The 22,717-nt window shown below is 43.7% G+C and overlaps 1 protein-coding gene across 1 annotated transcript in view; it reads right to left on the bottom strand.

Moving 5' to 3' along the window:
* SLC45A2 (solute carrier family 45 member 2) overlaps positions 1-22,334 on the bottom strand; it is a 34,406-nt gene extending 12,072 nt beyond the window's left edge. Inside the window, exons 1-3 of the mRNA XM_004017064.5 lie at positions 21,831-22,334; positions 19,818-19,994; positions 900-1,225 (exon numbers count right to left, since the gene is read on the bottom strand). Coding sequence (XP_004017113.5) covers positions 900-1,225; positions 19,818-19,994; positions 21,831-22,215 — 888 coding nt within the window. The 5' untranslated portion in view covers positions 22,216-22,334. The remainder of the gene's footprint in view (positions 1-899; positions 1,226-19,817; positions 19,995-21,830) is intronic.
* Between the last annotated feature and the right edge of the window lie 383 nt (positions 22,335-22,717).

Below are 22,717 nucleotides of genomic sequence, written 5' to 3'. Positions count from 1 at the left end.
TGTTTTTTCATTGCAACCCATTGGCCACTGTTTCCTTTAATTCCACCTTAAAATGCTTTGTCACTCAGGGCATGATAAGGATGCTGTCTTTTTGGAATTTCATGGTTAAACAGTTGTTCATCTGTAAATATCCTTTATGGCAAATTTTCAATCCTCTCTTCTCTCAAGGAATGGGAAAAAACATTCATTTTGTATATATATGTGTGTTCTATCTGCTATATTACGTCTTAAATAAAGCTTCAAAAACACACACATCTAATGATCAAATGGCTTCCATTGTGTAGCTATTCCATGAATCCCATGCTGCTGCCTTGCAGAACCACACAGCAAGGGGGCTCCATCCTACCCGATACCAGCAGGGAGTATAAATGTTTTCCCACAGGCAGTCTGGAGCCCCAAGGTCTCAGCAGGTCTCTGGAGACCTAGATTCTCCTATTTTCTCTATTCACTGTATGATCAAAATAAAATGAAGGCTCCATCCCAATAGCCTCTTAGTTCCTCCATTTCCCAACTGGGGATGCTGTTATTTGGAATAACAAATTTATAATCCTAATCTAGCCTGAGGATGGACAATTCCAGCCTTCTCTTATGGCCTAACATTTTACAGCCAGCTTCGTCTTCCCTGATTTGAGGGTCTGCAAAGAGTCAGAGGCAGAAGGACAAGAGGGAAATGCACATATTTTTCTATTAGGTGTAAAGTTTCAATTCCAAGGGATAATAGCTACTGGGCATTTGCAGATTCAGTTGGTAGATTCACAGAATTTCAATTTGAGGATAACAAAACTCTTTACATCAAATAATCAAGCAAAACAAAGACAAGGATTAATGTTAAAAGCATGAACACAAGGAAAGAACAAGACTATTTTTCCTAAGTAAATAAAAAAGAATTGCATCTTTACCTGTTCAGCAGGATTTTTGGTTTTTCCTCCCTGCAGCACCAACTCTTGGTTTACATAACCATTTTTCACTTTCTCAATAGACCCATATTCGTACATTTTGTCTGATGACAAGGCAAGGTCCTGGGGGGCTTGCTGTGAGGGAATGTCCTTTGCAACATCTGTAAGTGGGGCTTCAGGGATACTGCACAGATGGATAATGAAACACAAAGTGAGCACCAGCGAGGAGAAGAAGAACATGACCTGGAATTCCGTGCCCAGCAGTCTTCCCAGTTCCAAGTGGGCCCAGTCAATGGCACCCAAAAGGTAACCGAGAGCACCTCCCAAACCTGCAAAGAAAGAAGGAGCTGTATTAGCATTAATTAGAACTGTCTTCTCTCTCATCATGTGCAGGCCCTCTACTTCAGTGGGAAAGTTCCCTGAGGACAGCAGAGGTGGCCTGGTTATAAGGGAGAGGCTAAGACATCTGGGCTGGACGTGCGGGTTCAAGGCCTGGCTCTAGTATACACTTGCTGTGAACTTGAACTTCTTCATTCATGATATGGGGATGATGATTAAAATAATAATAATAATATGCTAGACACATAGTAAGCACTTAGTAAATATTGCCACCATCTGAAGTCCCATGATTTTCTAAACTGTACTCTCAACATGGCTTAAGAACTAAAACTCCTAAGAGCCCTAGTTTCTGATTGCAATAAAATATAATTATTGCATTGTCACTGATCCATGAATAAGTTTCTTAGGGTGACACAAGTTTGCAAAGATCAAACAGCCTTGGAATCTTTCTTCTTTCCCCTATGACAAGCTAAAAGTGTGACTTGAGGGAATACGTTAGGAGTTTAGGATTAACAGATACACACTACTACATATAAAAGAGATAAACAACAAGGACCTACTATATAGCACAGGGAACTATATTCAATATCTTGTAATAACCTATAATGAAAAAGAACCTGAAAAAGCACTTGTATAACTGAACCACTTTGCTGTATACCTAAAACATTGTAAATCAACTATACTTCAATAAAATAAAATAGAAAACAAAAGCTAAAGGTACTTGGTACCAGTTGATAGCCACAGAAAAAATAAAAGCAAAAATTTAAATATGAATTTTAAAATATTTATTTGTTTATTTGGCTGTGCTGTGTCTTAGTTTCAGCACCTGGGATCTTCAGTCCTCACTGTGGCATGAGGGTTCTTTAATTGCAGCATTTGAACTCTTTAGCTCTGGCATGTGGGATCTCGTTCCTTCATCCAGGTCCCCTGCATTGGGAGGATGGAGTCTTAGCCACTGTGAAGTGAAGTCGCTCAGTCGTGTCAGACTCTTTGTGAGCCCATGGACTGTAGCCTACCGGGCTCCTCTGTCCATGGGATTTTCCAGGCAAGAGCACTAGAGTGGGTTTCCATTTCCTTCTCCAGAGGATCTTCCCGACCCAGGGCTCGAACCTGGGTCTCCCGCACTGTAGGCAGACGCTTTACCGTCTGAGAGCCACAGGCCACTGTACCACCAGGTAAATCCCTAAATATGAATTTTTAAAAATCTTGTAATCCTGTCCCAGGATCCCGACCTGAAGTCTTTCTGGTGCTTGCCTTACCTGCTTACACTTAAAGACAGTGTGATCTGAGGGACATTGAGGAGGGATTTCTCAAAAATGATCCTGCCCTTACAGCACAACATTTGAAATTCTGCCATTAGTGATTCATTCTTCGGGGTTCCTGTTTTAAAAAGCAAGTGCTCCTGGTGCAGACAAGTTATTGCAGGTCTCAGTACTGAAGTAGTAAGTGCTTTTCAGATGGTCTGCCTGGCCGTCGGCACCAGTGACATCTGAGAGTGCTGGGTCTCAGTGGGAGCATAGCATGGGGTAGGAGCATGTCCAGGGGAATAAGCAGATGGATGCCAAACACATCTACCTACAACGAAGCGCAGGGCTCATCCTCCTGCGAATACCTTTAAACATCAACCTTCCATCCTGTCTTACCAAAGAGAAATATCTATCTACCTAGTCAGATCAGTTTTGTGTTTGTTTTTCTTTTTCTTGTGTTAGTGAAGTCTCCATTTTATCTCCCAGGTAAAGACAACATCCTGGGACTTCCCTGGTGGTCCAGTGGCTAAGACTCCACTCTCCCAGTGTAGGGAGCCTGGGTCCAATCCCTGGTCAGGGAACTAGAACCCAAATGCCACAACTAAGAGTTTGCATGTTGCAGCTAAAAGATTCCACATGCTGCAAAGAAGATCGAAGATCCTTCAAGCCGCAACTAAAACCTGGTGGAGCCAAACAAATAAACGAAATTAAAAAAAAAAACTAAAAAAGACAATATTCTCACAAATCAGAGAATTAAGGAATAAAACAGATCTTAAGGAAGTCTTTCTCAAACCCTGAACATTTAAACTTACGTAAACCCTGATCCCAGGAACACAAATCTGAATGCCAGGTAATATGAATCCTAATTATCCAGAATGTGGGAAGAATGGATGATTCTAGTCATCTCACATTCTGTCTAATTGCAATTTACCCAGTATTTACAGGTGAACAAATGTTTAACCACTGAATTCCAAGCACATCATTGTCATGCCCTGAGTGACAAAACATTTTAAGGCAGAATAATGGGGAACAGTGGCCAATGGGTTACAATGAGAAAAAAAACAACAACATATGTTCTCTGCTAGCAAGGAATATGTAGTCTAGTTATGGGTGAGGTGCATGTGTTTAAATAGATAAATGGTACATAGAGAGACCTGTTTGGATGGTAGGCACCCTCGTAGGCTCCAGGAAGAAAGGGAAGCCTTGGAGGTGGTCACATTGTTGCTGGTTCAGGGGGCAGTTCTGGGACATGTGATGCAGTGGATCACCATTAGACAGTGATGCTCTTTATTCAATCATGGAGATGCCGAGGATGTCAGAGGCCATGTGCTGAGCCAAGCAGTCAACCAAACAAAATGTAGTAAAAGCCTAGCTCTATTGGAGGGTCTGTCTAGACCAGGGTTTCTCAGTCTCAGCACGACTGACATTTTGGGGCTGGATAAGTCTTTGTTGGAGGCTGGTCTGTGCATTGTAGGATGTTTTGCAACATGTCTGGCCTCCTCCATGTGATGCCAGTACAACCTCTCCACCGGTCAACAGACATGAATGTCTCCTGACATTGTCTAATGTCCCCCAGGGGGACAAATGGGCACCAACTGAGAACCCTTGATCTTAACTGACCCTAATGCAAAACTTATACATTCTTTTCTCAAAACTACCATTTGTGACTAGATCAGTGGTTGTTATACTGCCATTAAGTTCTCCTATCGTGTATGCCACTTTTCTTCAAATTTACTATTTCACTGAGCAGAGGAAATACAGAGCAGAAGACCCCTGTCCATTTGAAAGAACTGCTGTGTGAAATAAACCTTCCACTGTACAAATAGAATGTTGGTTTTATTTTATGAATATAAATATATAGATACAATCATAATGGTGGATTATATTAGATATTGACTTGAACACTTGAGTGCTACAATTGGAGGGTTTCCTAGTCTAGTTTTGTGTCTACCCATGTCATGTACTTCAATAAATATTCGAGTATTAAATTTATGTAGAAAACCTCTACTAGCTTCTGGGGATATAAACAGAAATAAGACACAACACCCCCATCCCCTCCTCCCCAGAAGATAGTTCCAAGGAGAAGAAGCAGATAAACAAACAGCTACTTAAAAAAATAAAAACTGTAACAAATAATGCTAGAACTGTGAGCTAGATATTCAAACAGAATAGAGGAGCTTTGATGAGTTTATTATTGCTAATTATTATGGAATTCTTAATTAGCAACGAAGCTCCTAAGAGTTCACTAAATCAAGGAATCCACAGATTTTAGAGGTGGAAGGATGTTTGCAGCTGGTCTAGTTGAATTAGATAAGAGAACTGCAGGCTACGGTGGCTGACAGGAGACCACATGGAAGGGAGGATTGATAATTATGCTGATTCCAGTTCCCACCTGTGTGTTTTCTAACCATGTGACCTTGGGTACTTCTCTGAAAGTAGGTGTAGCGATGCCTCCTTATATGGGTCTCATGAGGGTTAACCTGAAAATACATGTAAAGCAACAGCACAGATAGCAGCAGAAGGAAGGAAGCAGGAAGTGCTCTCAGTCGTGTCCGACTCTTTGCGACCCGGTGGTCGGTAGCTCACCAGACTCCTCTGTCCATGGGATTCTCCAGACAAGAATACTGGAGTGGGTAACCATGCCCTCCTCCAGGGGATCTTCCTGACCCAGGGATTGAACCCAGGTCTCCCACATTGCAGGTCGATTCTTTACCATCGGAGCCACCAGGAAACCAGGTTTCAAATTGAGTGTGCTAATGACTTCCTCAGTTCAGTTGCTCAGTCGTGTCCAACTCTTTGCGACCCCATGAATTGCAGCATGCCAGGCCTCCCTCTCCATCACCAACTCGTGGAGTTCACTCAGACTCACGTCCATCGAGTCAGTGATGCCATCCAGCCATCTCATCCTCTGTCATCCCCTTCTCCTCCTGACCCCAATCCCTCCCAGCATCAGAGTCTTTTCCAATGAGTCAACTCTTCGCATGAGGTGGCCAAACTACTGGAGTTTCAGCTTTAGCATCATTCCTTCCAAAGAAATCCCAGGGCAGATCTCCTTTAGAATGGGCTGGTTGGATCTCCTTGCAGTCCAAGGGACTCTCAAGAGTCTTCTCCAACACCACAGTTCAAGAGCATCAGTTCTTTGGTGCTCAGCCTTCTTCACAGTCCAACTCTCACATCCATACATGACCACTGGAAAAACCATAGCCTTGACTAGATGGACCTTTGTTGACAAAGTAATATCTCTGCTTTTGAATATGCCATCTAGGTTGGTCATAACTTTCCTTCCAAGGAATAAGCGTGTTTTAATTTCATGGCTGCAATCACCATCTACAGTGATTTTGGAGCCCCCCAAAATAAAGTCTGACACTGTTTCCACTGTTTCCCCATCTATTTCCCATGAAGTGATGAGACCAGAGCCATGATCTTAGTTTTCTGAATGTTGAGCTTTAAGCCAACTCTTTCACTCTCCTCTTTCACTGACTTCCTACAGAAACCCTAATCCCAAAGCCTCGCCCAGAGGCAGGAGAAGCTGACAGCTGCTTGGAGCTGGCCAAAAGGACTTAGTCAATCTCGGTCCAGTGACTAGAATTGGGAGATCACTCTGAGGACTAAGACTTGGGCTTACCACTGCCCTAATGTGGCCTATGGCAAGTGTTGTGGAAAAAATAAGTATCTCAAATCTGGAAAGAGCAAAAACTATTTAAAAGGGCCTTGTTTCTTAAAAATCTCATTATAAAGCAGGGCTTCTTTTTGCTTTGAAGCAGGGCTTCTTAAACGTTAATGTGCACATGAATCACACGATGCCTTGTTATAATACGGGTCGTCTTAGTCTCTTCCAGCTGCTATAACAAATATACCATAAACTTTGTGACTTATAAATACCAGACACTTACTTCTCACAGTTCTGGAGGCTGGGGAGTCCAAGATCAAGGGGCCAGCAGATGTGGTCTGGTGAGGACCTACTTCCTCATTGATAGCCATCTTCTAACTGTCACCTCACTTGGCATAAGTGGCAAAGGAACTGGTTTGGGTGACTTTTCTAAGAGCACTAACTCTGTTCATGAGCCTTCATGACCTAATCATCTTCTAAAGGCTCCATCTTCTAACAGCCTCACATGCAGTTCAGTTCAGTTTAGTCACTCAGTCATGTCTGACTCTTTGCGATCCCATGAAGCACAGCAAGCCAGGCTCCCTGTCCAACACCAACTCCTGGAGTCCACTCAAACTCATGTCCATTGAGTCAGTGATACCATCCAACCATCTCATCCTCTATCATCCCCTTCTCTTCCCACCCTTAATCTTTCCCAGCATCAGGGTCTTTTCAAATGAGTCAGCTCTTTGCATAAGGTGGCCAAAGTATTAGAGTTTCAGCTGCAACATCAGTCCCTCCAATAAACACCCAGGACTGATCTCCTTTAGGATGGACTGGTTGGATCTCCTTGCAGTCCAAGGGACTCTCAAGAGTCTTCTCCAACACCACAGTTCAAGAGCATCAATTCTTCTATGCTCAGCTTTCTTTATAGTCCATCTCTCACATTCATGCATGACTACTGGAAAAACCATAGCCTTGACTAGACAGACCTTGGTTGACAAAGTAATGTCTCTCCTTTTTAATATGCTGTCTAGGTTGATCATAACTTTCCTTCCACAGAGTAAGCGTCTTTTAATTTCGTGGCTGCAGTCACCATCTGCAGTGATTTTGGAGGCCAAAAAAATAAAGTCTGGTCTGACACTGTTTCCACTGTTTCCGCATCTATTTCCCATGAAGTGATGGGACCAGTTACCATGATCTTAGTTTTCCGAATGTTGAGCTTTAAGCCGACTTTTTCACTCTCCTCATTCACTTTCATTAAGAGGCTCTTTGGTTCCTCTTCACTTTCTGCCATAAGGGTGGTGTCATCTGCATATCTGAGGTTATTGATATTTCTCCAGGCAATCTTGATTCCAGCCTGTGCTTCATCCAGCCCAGCGTTTCTCATGATGTACTCTGCATATAAGTTAGATAAGCAGGATGACAATATACAGCCTTGATGTATTCCTTTTCCTATTTGGAACCAGCTTTATTGATTATGCCAAAGCCTTTGACTGTGTGGATCACAATAAACTGTGGAAAATTCTGAAAGAGATGGGAATACAGACCACCTGACCTGCCTCTTGAGAAACTTATATGCAGGTCAGGAAGCAACAGTTAAAAGTGTACATGGAACAACAGACTGGTTCCAAATAGGAAAAGGAGTATGTCAAGGCTGTATATTGTCACCCTGCTTATTGAACTTATATGCAGAGTACATCATGAGAAACACTGGATTGGAAGAAGCACAAGCTGGAATCAAGATTGCCGGGAGAAATATCAATAACCTCAGATATGCAGATGATACCACCCTTATGGCAGAGAGTGAAGAGGAACTAAAAGCCTCTTGATGAAAGTGAAAGAGGAGAGTGAAAAAGTTAGCTTAAAGCTCAACATTCAGAAAACTAAGACCATGGCATCTGGTTCCATCACTTCATGGGAAATAGATGCGGAAACAGTGGAAACAGTGTCAGACTTTATTTTGGGGGGCTCCAAAATCACTGCAGATGGTGACTGCAGCCATGAAATTAAAAGATGCTTACTCCTTGGAAGGAAAGTTATGACCAACCTAGATAGTATATTAAACAGCAGAGACATTTCTTTGCCAACAAAGGTCCGTCTAGTCAAGGCTATGGTTTTCCAGTGGTCATGTATGGATGTGAGAGTTGGACTATGAAGAAAGCTGAGGGCTGAAGAATTGATGCTCTTGAACTGTGGTGTTGGAGAAGACTCTTGAGAGTCTCTTGGACTGCAAGGAGATCCAACCAGTCCATCCTAAAGGAGATCAGTCCTGGGATTTCTTTGGAAGGAATGATGCTAAAGCTGAAACTCCAGTACTTGGCCACCTCATGTGAAGAGTTGACTCATTAGAAAAAACTCTGATGCTGGGAGGGATGGGGGTCAGGAGGAGAAGAGGATGACAGAGGATGAGATGGCTGGATGGTATCACTGACTCGATGGATGTGAGTCTGAGTGAACTCTGGGAGTTTGTGATGGACAGGGAGGCCTGGCGTGCTGCAATTCATGGGGTCACAAAGAGTCGGACATGACTGAGCGACTGAACTGAACTGTGGTTACATGGCCAGTTCTGTTGCTTCCTGACCTGCATACAGGTTTCTCAAGAGGCAGGTCAGGTGGTCTGGTATTCCCATCTCTTTCAGAATTTTCCACAGTTTATTGTGATCCACCCAGTCAAAGTCGTTGGCATAGTCAATAAAGCAGAAGTAGATGTTTTTCTGGAACTCTCTTGCTTTTTCCATGATCCAGCAGATGTTGGAAATTTGATCTCTGGTTCCTCCTTCTTTTCTAAAACCAGCTGGAACATCTGGAAGTTCGTGGTTCATGAACTGCTGAAGCTTGGCTTGGAGAATTTTGAGCTTTACTTTACTAGCATGTGAGATGAGTGCAATTGTGTGATAGTTTGAGCATTCTTTGGCATTGCCTTTCTTTGGGATTGGAATGAAAACTGACCTTTTCCAGTCCTGTGGCCACTGCTGAGTTTTCCAAATTTGCTGGCATATTGAGAGCAGCACTTCCACAGCATCATCTTTCAGGATTTGATATAGCTCAACTGGAATTCCATCACTTCCACTAGCTTTGTTTGTAGTGATGCTTCCTAAGGCCCATTTGACTTCACATTCCAGGATGTCTGGCTCTAGGTGAGTGATCACACCATCATGATTATCTGGGTCATGTTGATCTTTTTTGTACAGTTCTTCTGTGTATTCTTGCCCCCTCTCTTAATATCTTCTGCTTCTGTTACAGTCATACCATTTCTGTCCTTTTTTGAGCCCATCTTTGAATGAAATGTTCCCTTGGTATCTCTAATTTTCTTGAAGAGATCTCTAGTCTTTTCCATTCTATTGTTTTCCTCTATTTCTTTGCACTGATTGCTGAGGAAGGCTTTCTTTTCTCTCCTTGCTACTCTTTGGAACTCTGCATCCAAGTGAGTATATCTTTCCTTTTCTCCTTTGCTTTTGGCTTCTCTTCTTTTCACAGCTATTTGTAAGACCTCCTCAGGCAGTCATTTTGCTTTTCTGCATTTCCTTTTCTTGGGGATGGTCTTGTTTCCTGTCTCCTGTACAATGTCATGAACCTCCATCCGTAGTTCATCAGGCACTCTGTGTTCAACAGCATCACATTAGGCATGGATTTCTGAGGGGGACACAAACATTCAATCTATAGCATGTGAAGTGAAGTGTAGTCGCTCAGTTGTGTCCCACTATTTGTGACCCCATGGACTGTACCCTACCAGGTTCCTCTGTCCATAGGATTTTCCAGGCAAGAATACTGGGGTGGGTTGCCGTTTCCTTCTCCAGGAGATCTTCCCAACACAGGGATTGAACCAAGGTCTCCCCAATTATAGGCCGACACTTTACCATCTGAGCCACCAGGGAAGTCTATAACATAATATCTGATTTTAAAGATGGCAGTGGAACCCAAGGCTCTTCATTCCTTTCAAGCTCCCCAGTGACAATCCACCCCTGTTAGTCCAAATATCACTTTTTGAGCACTCAGGGGATAGAGCAATTTCTAAGCAATCTGCACCACCCTCATCTGATATTCTTGGGAATGAGACTTTGTTGTCACTGACCAACAAGCTACAACTGATAAAGCACAATGATTATAATCCTGTAAAAATAAGGATAATTTGCAGACTTTAATAAGGTTTGTAACCATATTTTCAAAACCTGGTAGGACTATTACAGAGGAGCTACAATTATATTACCTTGTAGAATGTTAATCAGATTTGTATCTAATCTAGCTTTTTTTTTCTTTTGCTAAATACACACACACATACACACACACACACAATTTATCCTGAAAGAACTTGGGAAACTGTTCTTTGTCCTCCCAATCAGTTCCTCCACTAATCAGTTAAGTAAAACATGCTACACGTATCTTAAAAATTTTTCCAATCCTCTCTTTTCTCAGGCAAGCGGAACAAACAAAACAAGCAAAACTAATTCATTTGTCTCAGCACTACTGTGGGACACAGCTAAAAGTTGTAACAGTATGCCTTGATGAATAGTGGGGCCATGCTGAATGTTAAGTTGCTTTAGCAGTGTCCAACTCTTTGCAACCCTATGGACTGTAGCCCACCAGGCTGCTCTATCCATGGGATTCTCCAGGCAAGAATACTGAAGTGGGATGCCATTTCTACTAGGCAGCATCTTAAAACTCTGGATGGAAACATTTATCTATTCACACCTTCAGATCTGATGAGGCCCAGCAGAGGGCTGTAGGAATTTACTGAATGCTTTCCTTTTAACATCTTCCACCTAAACTAAGAATTTTACCTTCAAAATAGTCTCCTAAACAAAGCCTAGTTATCAAAGTTTCAACACAGGCTAACATCAACATGTAACTCTTGTTTACATCAAGATTACATTTATCTCTACTGCCAACGTCAGCCTTCCTGGGGCTCTTGGAGTCAGTCCCCAGGCTATTGGCCAGATAATAAGCTGGAACATCTCAAGGGCATCTGCCACCACATTAGATAACCAGCCTCTGCAAAAAGAAGGGTTGAGCTGGCTCTTGTCCTAGCCTGACAGAGCGAGGCTGTGATGTCAAACTCACAGCAGAGCCAACTCCCTGGAATGAATGGCTCAGCAGTGTATTTCATAACTAATGATATAGCTTAAACAATGGCTCCTCCTGGAAGAAGTCCAAGCATATGGATATACGTATTATTTCTTTCTGTAGTCTGCAAGTATATTAAGTAAAGGGCATCCCTGGTGGCTCAGACGGTAAAGAATCTGCCTGCAATGCGGGAGGCCCAGGTTCAATCCCTGGTCAGGAAGATCCATGGAGAAGGGAATGGCAACCCATTCCGGTATTCTTGCCTAGAGAATTCCACAGACAGAGAAGCCTGGCAGGCTACAATCAATCCACAGTGTCACAGAGAGTCGGATACGACTGGGTGACTAACACAACATGTAATAGGTAAAATGGGAAACTGGGAGAGTTTCAGGACCAAGGGATCTAAACAGAGTCTGTCTGAGTCAAACTCTGCACCCACCACGCATCTGTAATTGTTTCCCTGCTTCAGCCATGTGGCTACACAACCTCAACAGCAATGGGGAAAGAGCTCGAGGGGAGAGAGTTATCGGTGTGCTGCCGGCTTCAGTGCCTCAGCAAGGGGACAGGTGAAAGATCCTGCATTCCTGGAAGGTTCACGGAAGAGTCCTTCTGATTCTTTTCTATGTGTTGAGAAAATAGCATTGAAGGTATGATTAGTTCCTACCTACACCAAACACACACACATACACACAAAATCCCAGAGAGTTAATATAAGTACCAGCTACTAGGAGTGTGTGTGTGTGTGTGAGTGTGTATGAGAGATATTTTTTAAATCAATAGAAATGGATGGAACATCCACTCTCACCAAGAACTGCATTGGGCACTGCAGACACAGCAATGAACCAAGCAGACATGACTTCCCTTTAGAGACTGAGTATCCAAGACCTGACGTCTCTTGAGATTTGCGAGGCAACTCATCTCCTAAGAGATGTGAGAAAATATATTTAAAGTGCTGACCACGGCTTCCGTCCATCCACAACTACCCTGGTATTTCCCTGGGCCCTTCCTTCATGTTCAAACTGAGCCAGGCTCATTGCTTTTGGGGAAGAACAGGAAAGTAGAAAGCAGAGAAACAAGAACATGTCTCCTTGCTTCTGAGTTTCAGAAGCCCTTAGGCTCCAAAGGCACTGATGGTAGATTTGTTGCTGGCCAAAACCTTGGCTCTCTTAGCCCACTGGAGCTGAATAAAAAATACGGAGACCAAGTATGGCGTAAACAGGGAGGTGGCTTTAATTCTCAGCCGGCAGAGAGGGAAAGACAATAGGCCCATGCCTCAAGAACATTGCTCCCTCTCCATGGGAGTCTAGGGGCTTAGTCAGGAGTCAGGGATGAGGAACAAAGGTGTTAGGATCTTTGCACTGTTTCAAAGACAGTCGGAGTCTGGTGTCAGTAACCCAGTAATTGGGTCTGGCAGTTTGGGGGCTCTGATATGTAACTACAAAGGGAAGGGTGTTATAAGGGTAAAAACCAGATGCAGGATGTATTTAGCATAAAGTCAAAGGTAAAATTGGTGTGAAATGTAGCTCCTGCAGAGTTAGGGGGCAGAAAAGCAATCTTAAATTATAGACATGCAGAGTTAGGAACAGTTGGGAATGTTCAGGCCTGCTCACTATTCTCTTTCATCTTCTTCATTGGACTTCCTGGTGGCTCAGACAGTAAAGCATCTGCCTACAATGCAAGAGCCCCAGGTTTGATCCCTAGGTCGGGTAGAAACCCTGAAGAAGGAAATGCAACCCATTCCAGTACTCTTATCTGGAAAATCCCATGGATGGAGTCCATGGGGTTGCAAAGAGTTGGACACGACTGAGCAACTTCACTTTCTCAGGAAAGGAAAAGAGGAAAAACTCATTCCTCTATTCTCCTTTTTACTACAACAGATTCAGTAAAAAAAAAAAAAAAAAAAAAAAAAGTGATTTAAGAACAAGGCTTCCCACGGTAGGCAAAGCATTCACGAAGGGTGACTTGGTGTGTCCCTAAAGCTGTAGTGGTTCTGCTCCTCGATCCTTGGACCTTGCTGGGATGGGAGGATGGGGGATGGGGAGCAGAACCTCCCAGATGGCTTGGAGAACCCAAAAGCAGAAGGGATCAACACTTTATTTCCTAGGAAGACCCCAGGGGGACATTCAGACTTCAAGGGAGCAAGGGCTCTGCAGTGGGTGGAGATAGATGAGCCCTAGTGTCAGGCTCTGTTCTAGGTGCTTGATGTTTACAACTCACTCAGTCCTCACAACAACCCTTTGAAGAAGTTACTACTGCTACATCTGACTATCAGCAGTAGTTCCGTTCCAGAAAGTTTCCAAAAACCCTGAATTGGTGAATAGTAAACTCCTGCTCTTGAGGGTTAAGTTCCTGTGAGCTTCAAGTCTTCGTTTTCATCAGTGGAACAACACAGAACCTTATTTTACATGCATTTCTGTTTAAAGATATCTCATTGAATCACCTGTGGCTAATGGCACTGTAACTCACACCGGAACAACACTTGGGACACATATTTTCTCCAGAAGTCACATCACAACATTCTTGCACTTATGTACCCAGAGCAGTGCTTTCAGCACCACATTTGGAGCCACTTTATATACCGAAATAACCAAGGGAAAAAAAAAAATGGCACTAAATATATCACAAAAAAGGACATCTGTTTACAGTGTAAGTATCCAGACAAGAAGGCAGAGTGTCACCTCGCTCAACCACAGCTGGGAGCAAGCACACTGGGCGAGTCACACTGGGGTTTTTTTCCTCCTCCACTCTGCAGATGCTTTCAAATGTTGGAGAATGAGCTACAAGTATTGATTTTGGTGGTACCAGTAAGTTTTAGTAAGCAGATGACTTCACAAATATGGAATCCCTGAATAACAAGGCTCAACTAAATTTCCACCTGTCTTTTAGAGACAAGGAAACTAGAGCATGGAGAGTTTGCAGCTCACAGAGCCCACCTCACATCCTCAGGCCTTGGAAGAGCAGGATGCCAATGCGGGTGGTGGGGAGCTGAGAATCCTGGGGGTTCTGAAGGGGTCCTGTGGACAAGGATGAGCGAGAATGCGACTGTGACCAGTTCAGCCGCACAACTGGGAAGCGCGGGACCCAGGACAGCCCAGTAAATGCCAGTGAGAACACATGATGCTGAAACCCAGATCCTTGCTGCCTGAAACTTTTTCACTCTAAGCTCCCAGTTTTTAGATTCAGACTCAGGGAAAAGTGTAGGAGAGTATTCTGAAGGGATTGACACTAAGTTTTCACCATCCTGGGCCAATGGGGCTCAACACAGACACAATTAAATTACATTTGGGTTGGGGTGGTGGTTTAGTCGCTAAGTTGTATCTGACTCTTTGCAAGCCCATGAACTGATGCCTGCCAGGCTCCACTCTCCATGGGATTCTCCAGGCAAGAATACTGGAGTGGGTTGCCATTTCCTTCTCCAGGTGATCTTCCCTACCCAGGGATCAAACCCTGGTCTCCTGCATTGCAGCCAGATTCTTTACCAACTGAGCTATGAGGGAAGCCCTTGTGTTGGGGATTCACTTGCATTTCAGACATAAAGATTGATTCAATATCTTCCACTAGCTGTATTCCCAGGTGGTGGTAGTGGTAAAGAACATGCCTGCCTAAGCCGGAGACATAAGAGACCCAGGTTCGATCTATGGGTTGGGAAGACGCCCTGGAGAAGTGCATGGCAACCCTCTCCAGTATTCTTGCCTGGAAAACCCTATGGACAGAGGAGCCTGGTGGGTTATGGTCCATAGGACCGAAAAGAGTTGGACATGACTGAAGTGACTTAGCACACACATCCAGCTGTGTGACCTTGAGTTAGTCACTTACCTCTCAGCAACACAGCTTCCTCACAGGTAAAAGGAGGATGTTAAAATAGAATATTTGTCTCATCAATATTTTTTCAGCATATTTCCAGAACTATTCTAAGCACTAGTGATTTTGGAACAAACAGGAAATATTCCTGTCTTCAGATAGCTTATATGTTAGCTCTAGAGGCAGACAATAAACAATAAACAAATGAATAAATAATATATTATCAAGAAATCATGAATCACTGAGGAGGGGCTATGTGACCAGAGATTGTAACAAAGAGAGGAAGCAAACCAAGCCAGCCAGTTGGTATCTGGGGAAGAGATTTCTGGTAGACAATTCCCTCGTGGCTCAGATGGTGAAGAATTAACCCGCACTGCAGGAAACCCAGGTTCCATCCCTGGGTTATGAAGATCCCCTGAAGAAGGGAATGGTAACCCACTCCAGTATTCTTGCCAGGAGAATTCCATGGACAGAGGAGCCTGGCAGGCTACGGTCCATGAGGTTGCAAAGAGTCAGACACAGATGAGTGATTAAGCACATACACAAGTGTTCAGTAAATGACAAAATGTCCTCAGGGGCTCCCATCTCTAACCCGTCTTTGAGATTCCTTGAGAGGTAGGTGCCGAATTGGGATTAGAAATGGCAGTTTGTAGACCTTATCTGTTTCACCCAGAGTTATCCATGTCACCCTCAAAGCTGAAATTCCTGTACCCTGGTTTCTGCGCTGGCCACATCCTTTCCTGCCTGAGTGAGGAGACATGAAAGTTCACTGGGGGCAGAAACTTCAAAGGAACCTCAGCTAATGAAAGAAATCCACTCATGCAGCAATGAGTCCTGAAGGAGGAGTTAACACAGCCTTTTTCTACTTGTGTACATTTGGTCAAAGGGACTCATATCTAAACTTCATTTTTAGGGTTCTTTTTTTAGCTCTTAATTATTTCTATTTTGAGTATTTGTTTCACAAGCATTTTTTATGCAAACTTTGAAGTATTAAAGGAACAGAAAAGTCAAAAGAAGCTAAGCCTAACACGTTACCCATTCTTCTTCCAAAGATGCACATGGGGCAAGTTCCTTACCAAGTCATTACAAAGAAACACAAGTTTTGCAAGCCTGGTGGGAATGGAGAATCATAGTAAATATATGCATTTGGTGCTGAATCCTGTTAAAGGGTTCCTTGCTCAGGAACCATTGCTTGGGACCATTTGCCAGAATGGTGGCGGTGGTTGGTGATTCAGTTGCTAAGTTGCATCCAATTCTTGCAACCCCATGGACTATAGCCTGCCAGGCTCTTCTGTCCATGGGATTCTCCAGGCAAGAACACTAGAGTTAGTTGCCATTTTCCTCTCCAGGGGATCCTCCCAACCCAGGGATCAAACCCAGGTCTCCAGCATTGCAGGTAGATTCTTTACTGACTGAGCTATGAGGGAAGCCCCGATATATTGCCAGGATATTAATAACTAACACAGTGGATAGATTCACAACCCTGTGAAGAAACAAAAGTCCAGAAATACTAGGGACTGGGCAGGAGGAGGAGCCAGGATTTGAACTGGGACAACCTTTACTGATCATCAGCCCTCATCCCAGCCTCCTTGGGTGGAACAGAGACCACTGTTCAGCAGAGCAAGGCCTCGGGTTAATTTATTAATAGCAACAGATGCTCAGTTACAAGCATTCTGACTCAAGGAAGGAATTTTCTTTCTTTCTGGTGAGTGAGGGTTCCACAGTCCCAGGCGCACCCAGAGGTAAAGGCATGAGGTGAAGGGATGAGGCTGTGCTGTGCCTAGTCACTCGGTCGTGTCTGACTCTTTGTGACCCCATGGGCTGTAGCCTGCCAGGCTCCTCTGTCCATGGGGATTCTCTAGGCAAGAATACTGGAGTGGGTTGCCATGCTCTCTGCCAGGGGATCTTCCCAACACAGGGATCGAACCCAAGTGTTACCCATTGCAGGCAGATTCTTTACTGTCTAAGCTACCAGGGAAGCCCAAGAATACTGGAGTGGGTAGCCTATGCCTTCCCCAGGGGATCTTCCTGATCCAGGAAGTGAACCAGGGTCTCTTGCATTGCAGACAGATTCTTTACCAACTGAGCTACCAGGGAATCCAGAAGGGATGAGATGGATCCACTAAAACAGCATGGCTATCACACACACCAGGGGTGGAGGGCCGGTAGGGTTACCTTTAACTATAAGACAGAAGGAGTTGGAGGACTAAAATTCCCAGAAGCCAGTAGAGTCTTTTCTTTAAAAAAAAAAAAAAAAATTTTTTTTTCAGAAACATGCTGGAGAACATTTTGACAGTGAACCCTTTGACACTTATTTGAAAAACATTTGGAATTGCTGGGCCTAGATTTAAATATAACACTTTCCCCTTTGGGCCTCCTCCCTCCCCTGGAGTGAGCAGCATGCATCTGCATTATATTAACATATTCATCAGACCACAGCCATAGAAGTCACAGGGATACTTCCTTGATGGCAGCAACTTTCTCCTGGCACCGGCAAGGGAACTCCTTAGCAGATAACAGTCCTCTCTCAATCCTTTAAGCGATGACCCACTACTCGCCTTGTATGTACAGACCTGGACTACATAAACTGTCAGCACGTCATTAGATGTATAACACTTTATCTCATATTTAACTGTGCTTTGACCTCTGATGGGAGGAATAGTTCTGGGAGCTCTCTGAGAGACTGTTTCCCAATTTATAATCTTTAGGTTGACTTGAATAAAATCCTCTCTTTCTTAAATTGACTATTGATTAATTAATTATTTTTTTTTTGTCAACAGGAGCCACTGCGGATCATTGAACATGAAAGTGTCCCGGTCAGAGCTGTCTTTTAGGAATGTGACCCTGGAAGCTGTGTGTTAGCACAACTGGAACAGGAAAAAATTAGAGACTGGAAAATCAGTTAAAGGGTAAGTACGAAAGCTCAGACAAGATACAGTGAAAGCCTGAAATGAGGTCACATGAAAATTGCACATGAATTATATGCTTGCTGAAACCACAATACACTAGTATCAAAAGAAAATCTCAAGACATTTTATCAAACTCAACAGAAATACTACCATGTATTAACCCTGGAAAAGTTCCCAAAATACAGAGCTCAGTCTTTTAATATTAGAAGCAGCAAAGCAAAGGTTGTTAGGCCAAGACTAACACTGATATAAGCTGGGAAGGAGTGACCACATTGCCCAAAGTACTTAGAGCAACAAAACTCTCAACGTGTCAGGTTCAGAAGCCAAAAAGCCTCCCACAATATCATAATTAATTTCAGCAGATTCTGATACAGCAGTAGGAATTATGGGATTTAAGTTAGGAGAATGCAGTTTGAATCTCTATTCTGGGACCTTCCAGCTGATAGACAGTGTTCAGGAGTCCCAGACAGATGGGCTGGTCTCCCGCTCCTCCAGGCCCCTCTCTGCCGGGTAGCCCCATTCGTCCCAGCATTCACCATTCAAATATCTGCACAAACAACAAATTGTTGACCAAATGGCCTCTGTGGGCAGGACTGCTTTTGGCTATGGGGATATAATCTGAACAAAATTCAAGATTCTGTTTCTTGTGGGACATACTTGACCATGGGAGGAGACAAAACATAAAATAAATATACCTTGGCTGGGCCTTGGAGAAAATCAAATAAAGTTCTCACATCTAGACCTAACAATGCTCCCAGGACAGGATCATGCTGTTGTCTTGTGGATGACACCCCAATCCTAGAACAGTCCCAACTGGAAGGACGGCAAGGAGATCAAACCAGTCAGTCCCCAAGGAAATCAATCCTGAATGTTCATCGGAAGGACTGATGCCAATACTTTGGCCATCTGATGTGAAGAGCAGTCTCATTGGAAAAGACCCTGATGCTGGGAAAGACTGAGGGCAGGAGGAGAAGGGGATGACAGAGGATGAGATGGCTGGATGGCATCACTGACGCGATGGACATCAGTTTCAGCAAGCTCCAGGAAATAGTGAAGGACAGGGAAGCCTGACATGCTATAGCCTATGGGGTCAAAAAGAGTCGGACATGACTGAGTGACTGAACAACAACAAACGGAGCTCTAGAAATCCATGTTGAATGTTAGTAGCATTGCTCTACATGAAGGGCCCAACAGCTACCAAAGAAGGCCAGCAATGGCCCCAAGAAGCGTCCTCTTGGCATGGCATTTTCCAAAACAGGAGGTTGAGGATTTGCTAACTCTTTCTATAACTAAGAAATCTCTGGGACTTTCCTGGTGGCCCAATGGCTAAGACTTTGAGCTCCCAATGCAGGAGGCCTGAGGTTTGATCCAGTCAGGAAACTAGATTCCACACGTTGCAACTAAAGACCCTGCTTGTTGCAACTAAGACCCAGTGCAGCCAAATTAAAAAAAAAAAAAAAAAGAAGAAGAAGACGTCTCTAAGACTTGGGGCTTTTAATTTGCTTGGTTTGTTCCTGTTTCTGTTTTTAAATGTGGTTCATGTGATTCTTGGGACACTTGCCACAGAATCATCTGGGAAAGTTATTAAAAACGCAAATTTCTGGGCCCCACCCCAAACATGCTGAATTAAAATAACAGGAATAGGGGCCCAAGAAGCTGCAAGCTTCTAAATAATGTTGATGCTACACATTACTGACTAAAAAACAAAATATGAAGTCTACAAGGCCTCTTTTCATTTGTAAATGTCTCCATACACGGCTCTTCAGAGAGCTCTCCTACAAACTTCCTTTGCAGAAACTCCACGGCCTGGTCACAAGAGGAATGCCCCGGAAGACAGAGCCCGCGTGATGGGAGTGGTGCATCAACAGATCCATTCATTCAAAAAATCTGAGTGCTGAGACATTGGATGGCTTCAGTGGAAGGGCTTCCCTGCCCGGAGATCTGAATGATAGACTTTCTGGATATTCCCTACCTGTGAAGAGGGCATGGTAGTGGAGGCCCCTCTCCTTATCTCGATGAGTGCAGACATCAAACAAGTAGGCTTTGATGGGCCCATCAACGAAGTCAGCAGCAAAATCAAAGAGAACCACACCTATCATGGTGACACTTATGGCCCAAATCCGCTTCCTCCTTGGGTCAGCAATCAAAGCTAAAAGAGAAACAACCGTTGGTCTCCTAAATCCTGGTTTAGAACGAGCCACATTTTTATTTCCACCCAAACTTCCTGTCATCATATTAGCTCCCTATACTTTCGTTGTGTTTGCTCTTCCAAATAAACAATGGCTTCATTATTTTTTCAAGTTTTAAAAATCAGGCAGTGAATGTCCAGAAAAGACAGCTCCCTGGAGACAGAAAGTAGATTGAGCAGTTACCTAGGACTGTGGGGGAGAAGGAAATGGGTAGTGTCTGCTAATGGCTACCAGGTTTCTGCTGGGGGAGGAGAGGAAACTGTTGTGTAATTAGATAGTGGTGGTGGTTATACAACTTTGAGAATATACTGAAAAGCACTGAGCTGTTCACTTTTAGATGGTGACTTTTATGGTATGTGAATCATCTCTCTTTTAAATAAACCGGTTTAAAAAATTATATGTACTGACTGAAAACCACTCCAACAATATAGGAAAGCTGGGGAAATACTTCAAGATCCCAGGCCCAAGAGATGGTCATCCTTCAGACATCCCTTTATGCACAAAAATAGAGAGAGGTGTGCATCTGTGCCCTCATGCAGTGCTTCTCAGACTAACTCCTTAACCATTACCGGGATGACTTGTTAAAACAGATTATTAAGCCTCACTTACCATGAGTCTCCTATGACTCCTCAATAGGTAGAAGGTAGGGCCTGGGAATTTTCATCTCTATCAGCCTCCAGTGAGGCTGATGCCACAGGCTGGAGGGCTTGGCTTAGAGGAGCACTGACTAATGGGACCAGGTTGTAAGTGAGCATCTTTAACCAACTCTCTTAGTATCTTTGCCTTTCAGTAGATGAAGAGCAATGTCACAGTTTTAACACCTAAATGATATTCATCCTATGACCATACCACTGTTCATTCATCCCCTCATAACTACTTCCTGTGCTTTCAGTTTATTTTTTAAACTTAAGAAAATGTGTAATATATGCACCTGATTTTAAAAATTCAGTACAAAAAATAAGTGAAAAACAAGCTTAACTTCCCCCTCTCACCCCCAGGCCTTTAGCACCCTTCCTTAGAGGAAAAATCTCTTTTCAGGTAATTTTTTAAATAAATTCTTCCAGAAATATACTACATTTATAGATTTATATCCACTTTTAAATATATAGAGATGATAACTGATTATTATGGATCATTATCATCCATTCTGCTAGCCTGGGAGTTAATGGTCAGAAAATGTATGCTATTTTTAAGTTTAACAATTCTTTTTTTCAACACAATATATACTACCACCAATTGCTAATTAATTGGCAGCTGTTTAATGGCTAGAAAAAGTGCCCTTCATCAGGTCTATGTCCATGATTTGCAATGAAAAAATGCCCCCTTGAGCTGCCAGGTCGATGCCCTATACCTGTTACAAGACTCCATACAAAGCTGTGAACGTCATTAACTCTTCTTTGGACACACAGGTACATTTATTGGAAAAATTTATGGAGCCATTAGGCAGCTGGTTAATCTGAGAAAGTCCTAAATAAGGTATGGTGGGCACACACATAAAACCCCATAATTGATAAACATGTAACAATACATAATATAAAATAGGTAAAAATATAATCCCATTTTTAAGTTCTCACAACAATTAAAAATAATGTAACTGAAGTTTCTAAAAGTAAAGGCATCTAACTACAGACTCTGGGGCACGCAAAGGTGGAAATTCAATGTAACTTAGGATAGGGAATCAGTTTTAACCATTTTTTGACTGTCACAGAAAGAACTTTGCCTTCTCCTTGTCCTGAGTTGCAAACAGGACCTTCTCCCACCCAGCCTACCTAGCCTATCAGGAGCAGTCCACTGACCTGATATGATCGCGTCCCCGTTGAGGTACATGGCCATGCCCAGGAGCATCAGGAGGCACAGCGTGAGGATGTAGGGTCTCCGGCGGCCCCACCGGGCCCGGCAGTGGTCGCTGGCCGATCCCACCACGGGCTGCAGCAGGAACCCTAGGACGGGACTCAGGAGCCACACCATGCTGTACAGGCTCTTGGGCAGGCCCACGCTGAGCAGCACTGGAGTCACATAGGCCGCCTCCACCCCATAGCAGAACTCCCGGCCGAACATGGCCATGCTGTGCATAACCAGGCTCCCGGTGGGTCTTTTGGGCAGCTCCGCAGAGCCGAAGAGGCCCTCCTCATCAAGGGATTTATAGCTGCGTAGGGCAGACTGCTCACTCTTGTCTCCCATGGCCACTGGGCGAGGAACCTGCCTGCAAGCCCACCACCTTCTCCGTGGCCCTGGGGTTCGCGCTCCCAGGTGGATTTGACATGGAGCCTGGCTGCACGGCCCGCAGAGACGGTCAGGCTGGGGGCGGGGCTCAAATTCTTTCATGCCTCTAAGATCACAAGTTATGATGAGAAGGAAGGGGGAGGGGCCAGGAAAGCATGATGGAGATTAGCCCGCTGGGAGCCCTCTGGCTCCTTTGAATGTGTTTCTGAAGGAATCTTCCTTTGTACTGTTCTCTCTCTGACTCTGCCTCTCTCTCTCACACACACACATTTACACACAATCACACATAGCTTTGAGACAATAAAGCCCTATAATGTAGATGTTAAGTGTGAAGGGGGTTAATATTTTTTCTAAACTTTTTCTGGATATAAATATTCTGTCTTCCTTGAACACAGGTTTTCTACATACACACACATTGGGTCAATTAACTAGACTTAAAACAGTGAGAGGCTGCCCCTTC

This window comes from Ovis aries, chromosome 16, assembly GCF_016772045.2.
Source record: "Ovis aries strain OAR_USU_Benz2616 breed Rambouillet chromosome 16, ARS-UI_Ramb_v3.0, whole genome shotgun sequence".
Lineage (NCBI taxonomy): Eukaryota > Metazoa > Chordata > Mammalia > Artiodactyla > Bovidae > Ovis > Ovis aries.
The sequence above is the reverse complement of the archived record's forward strand: the minus strand, read 5'-3'. Positions and strand labels throughout refer to the sequence as shown.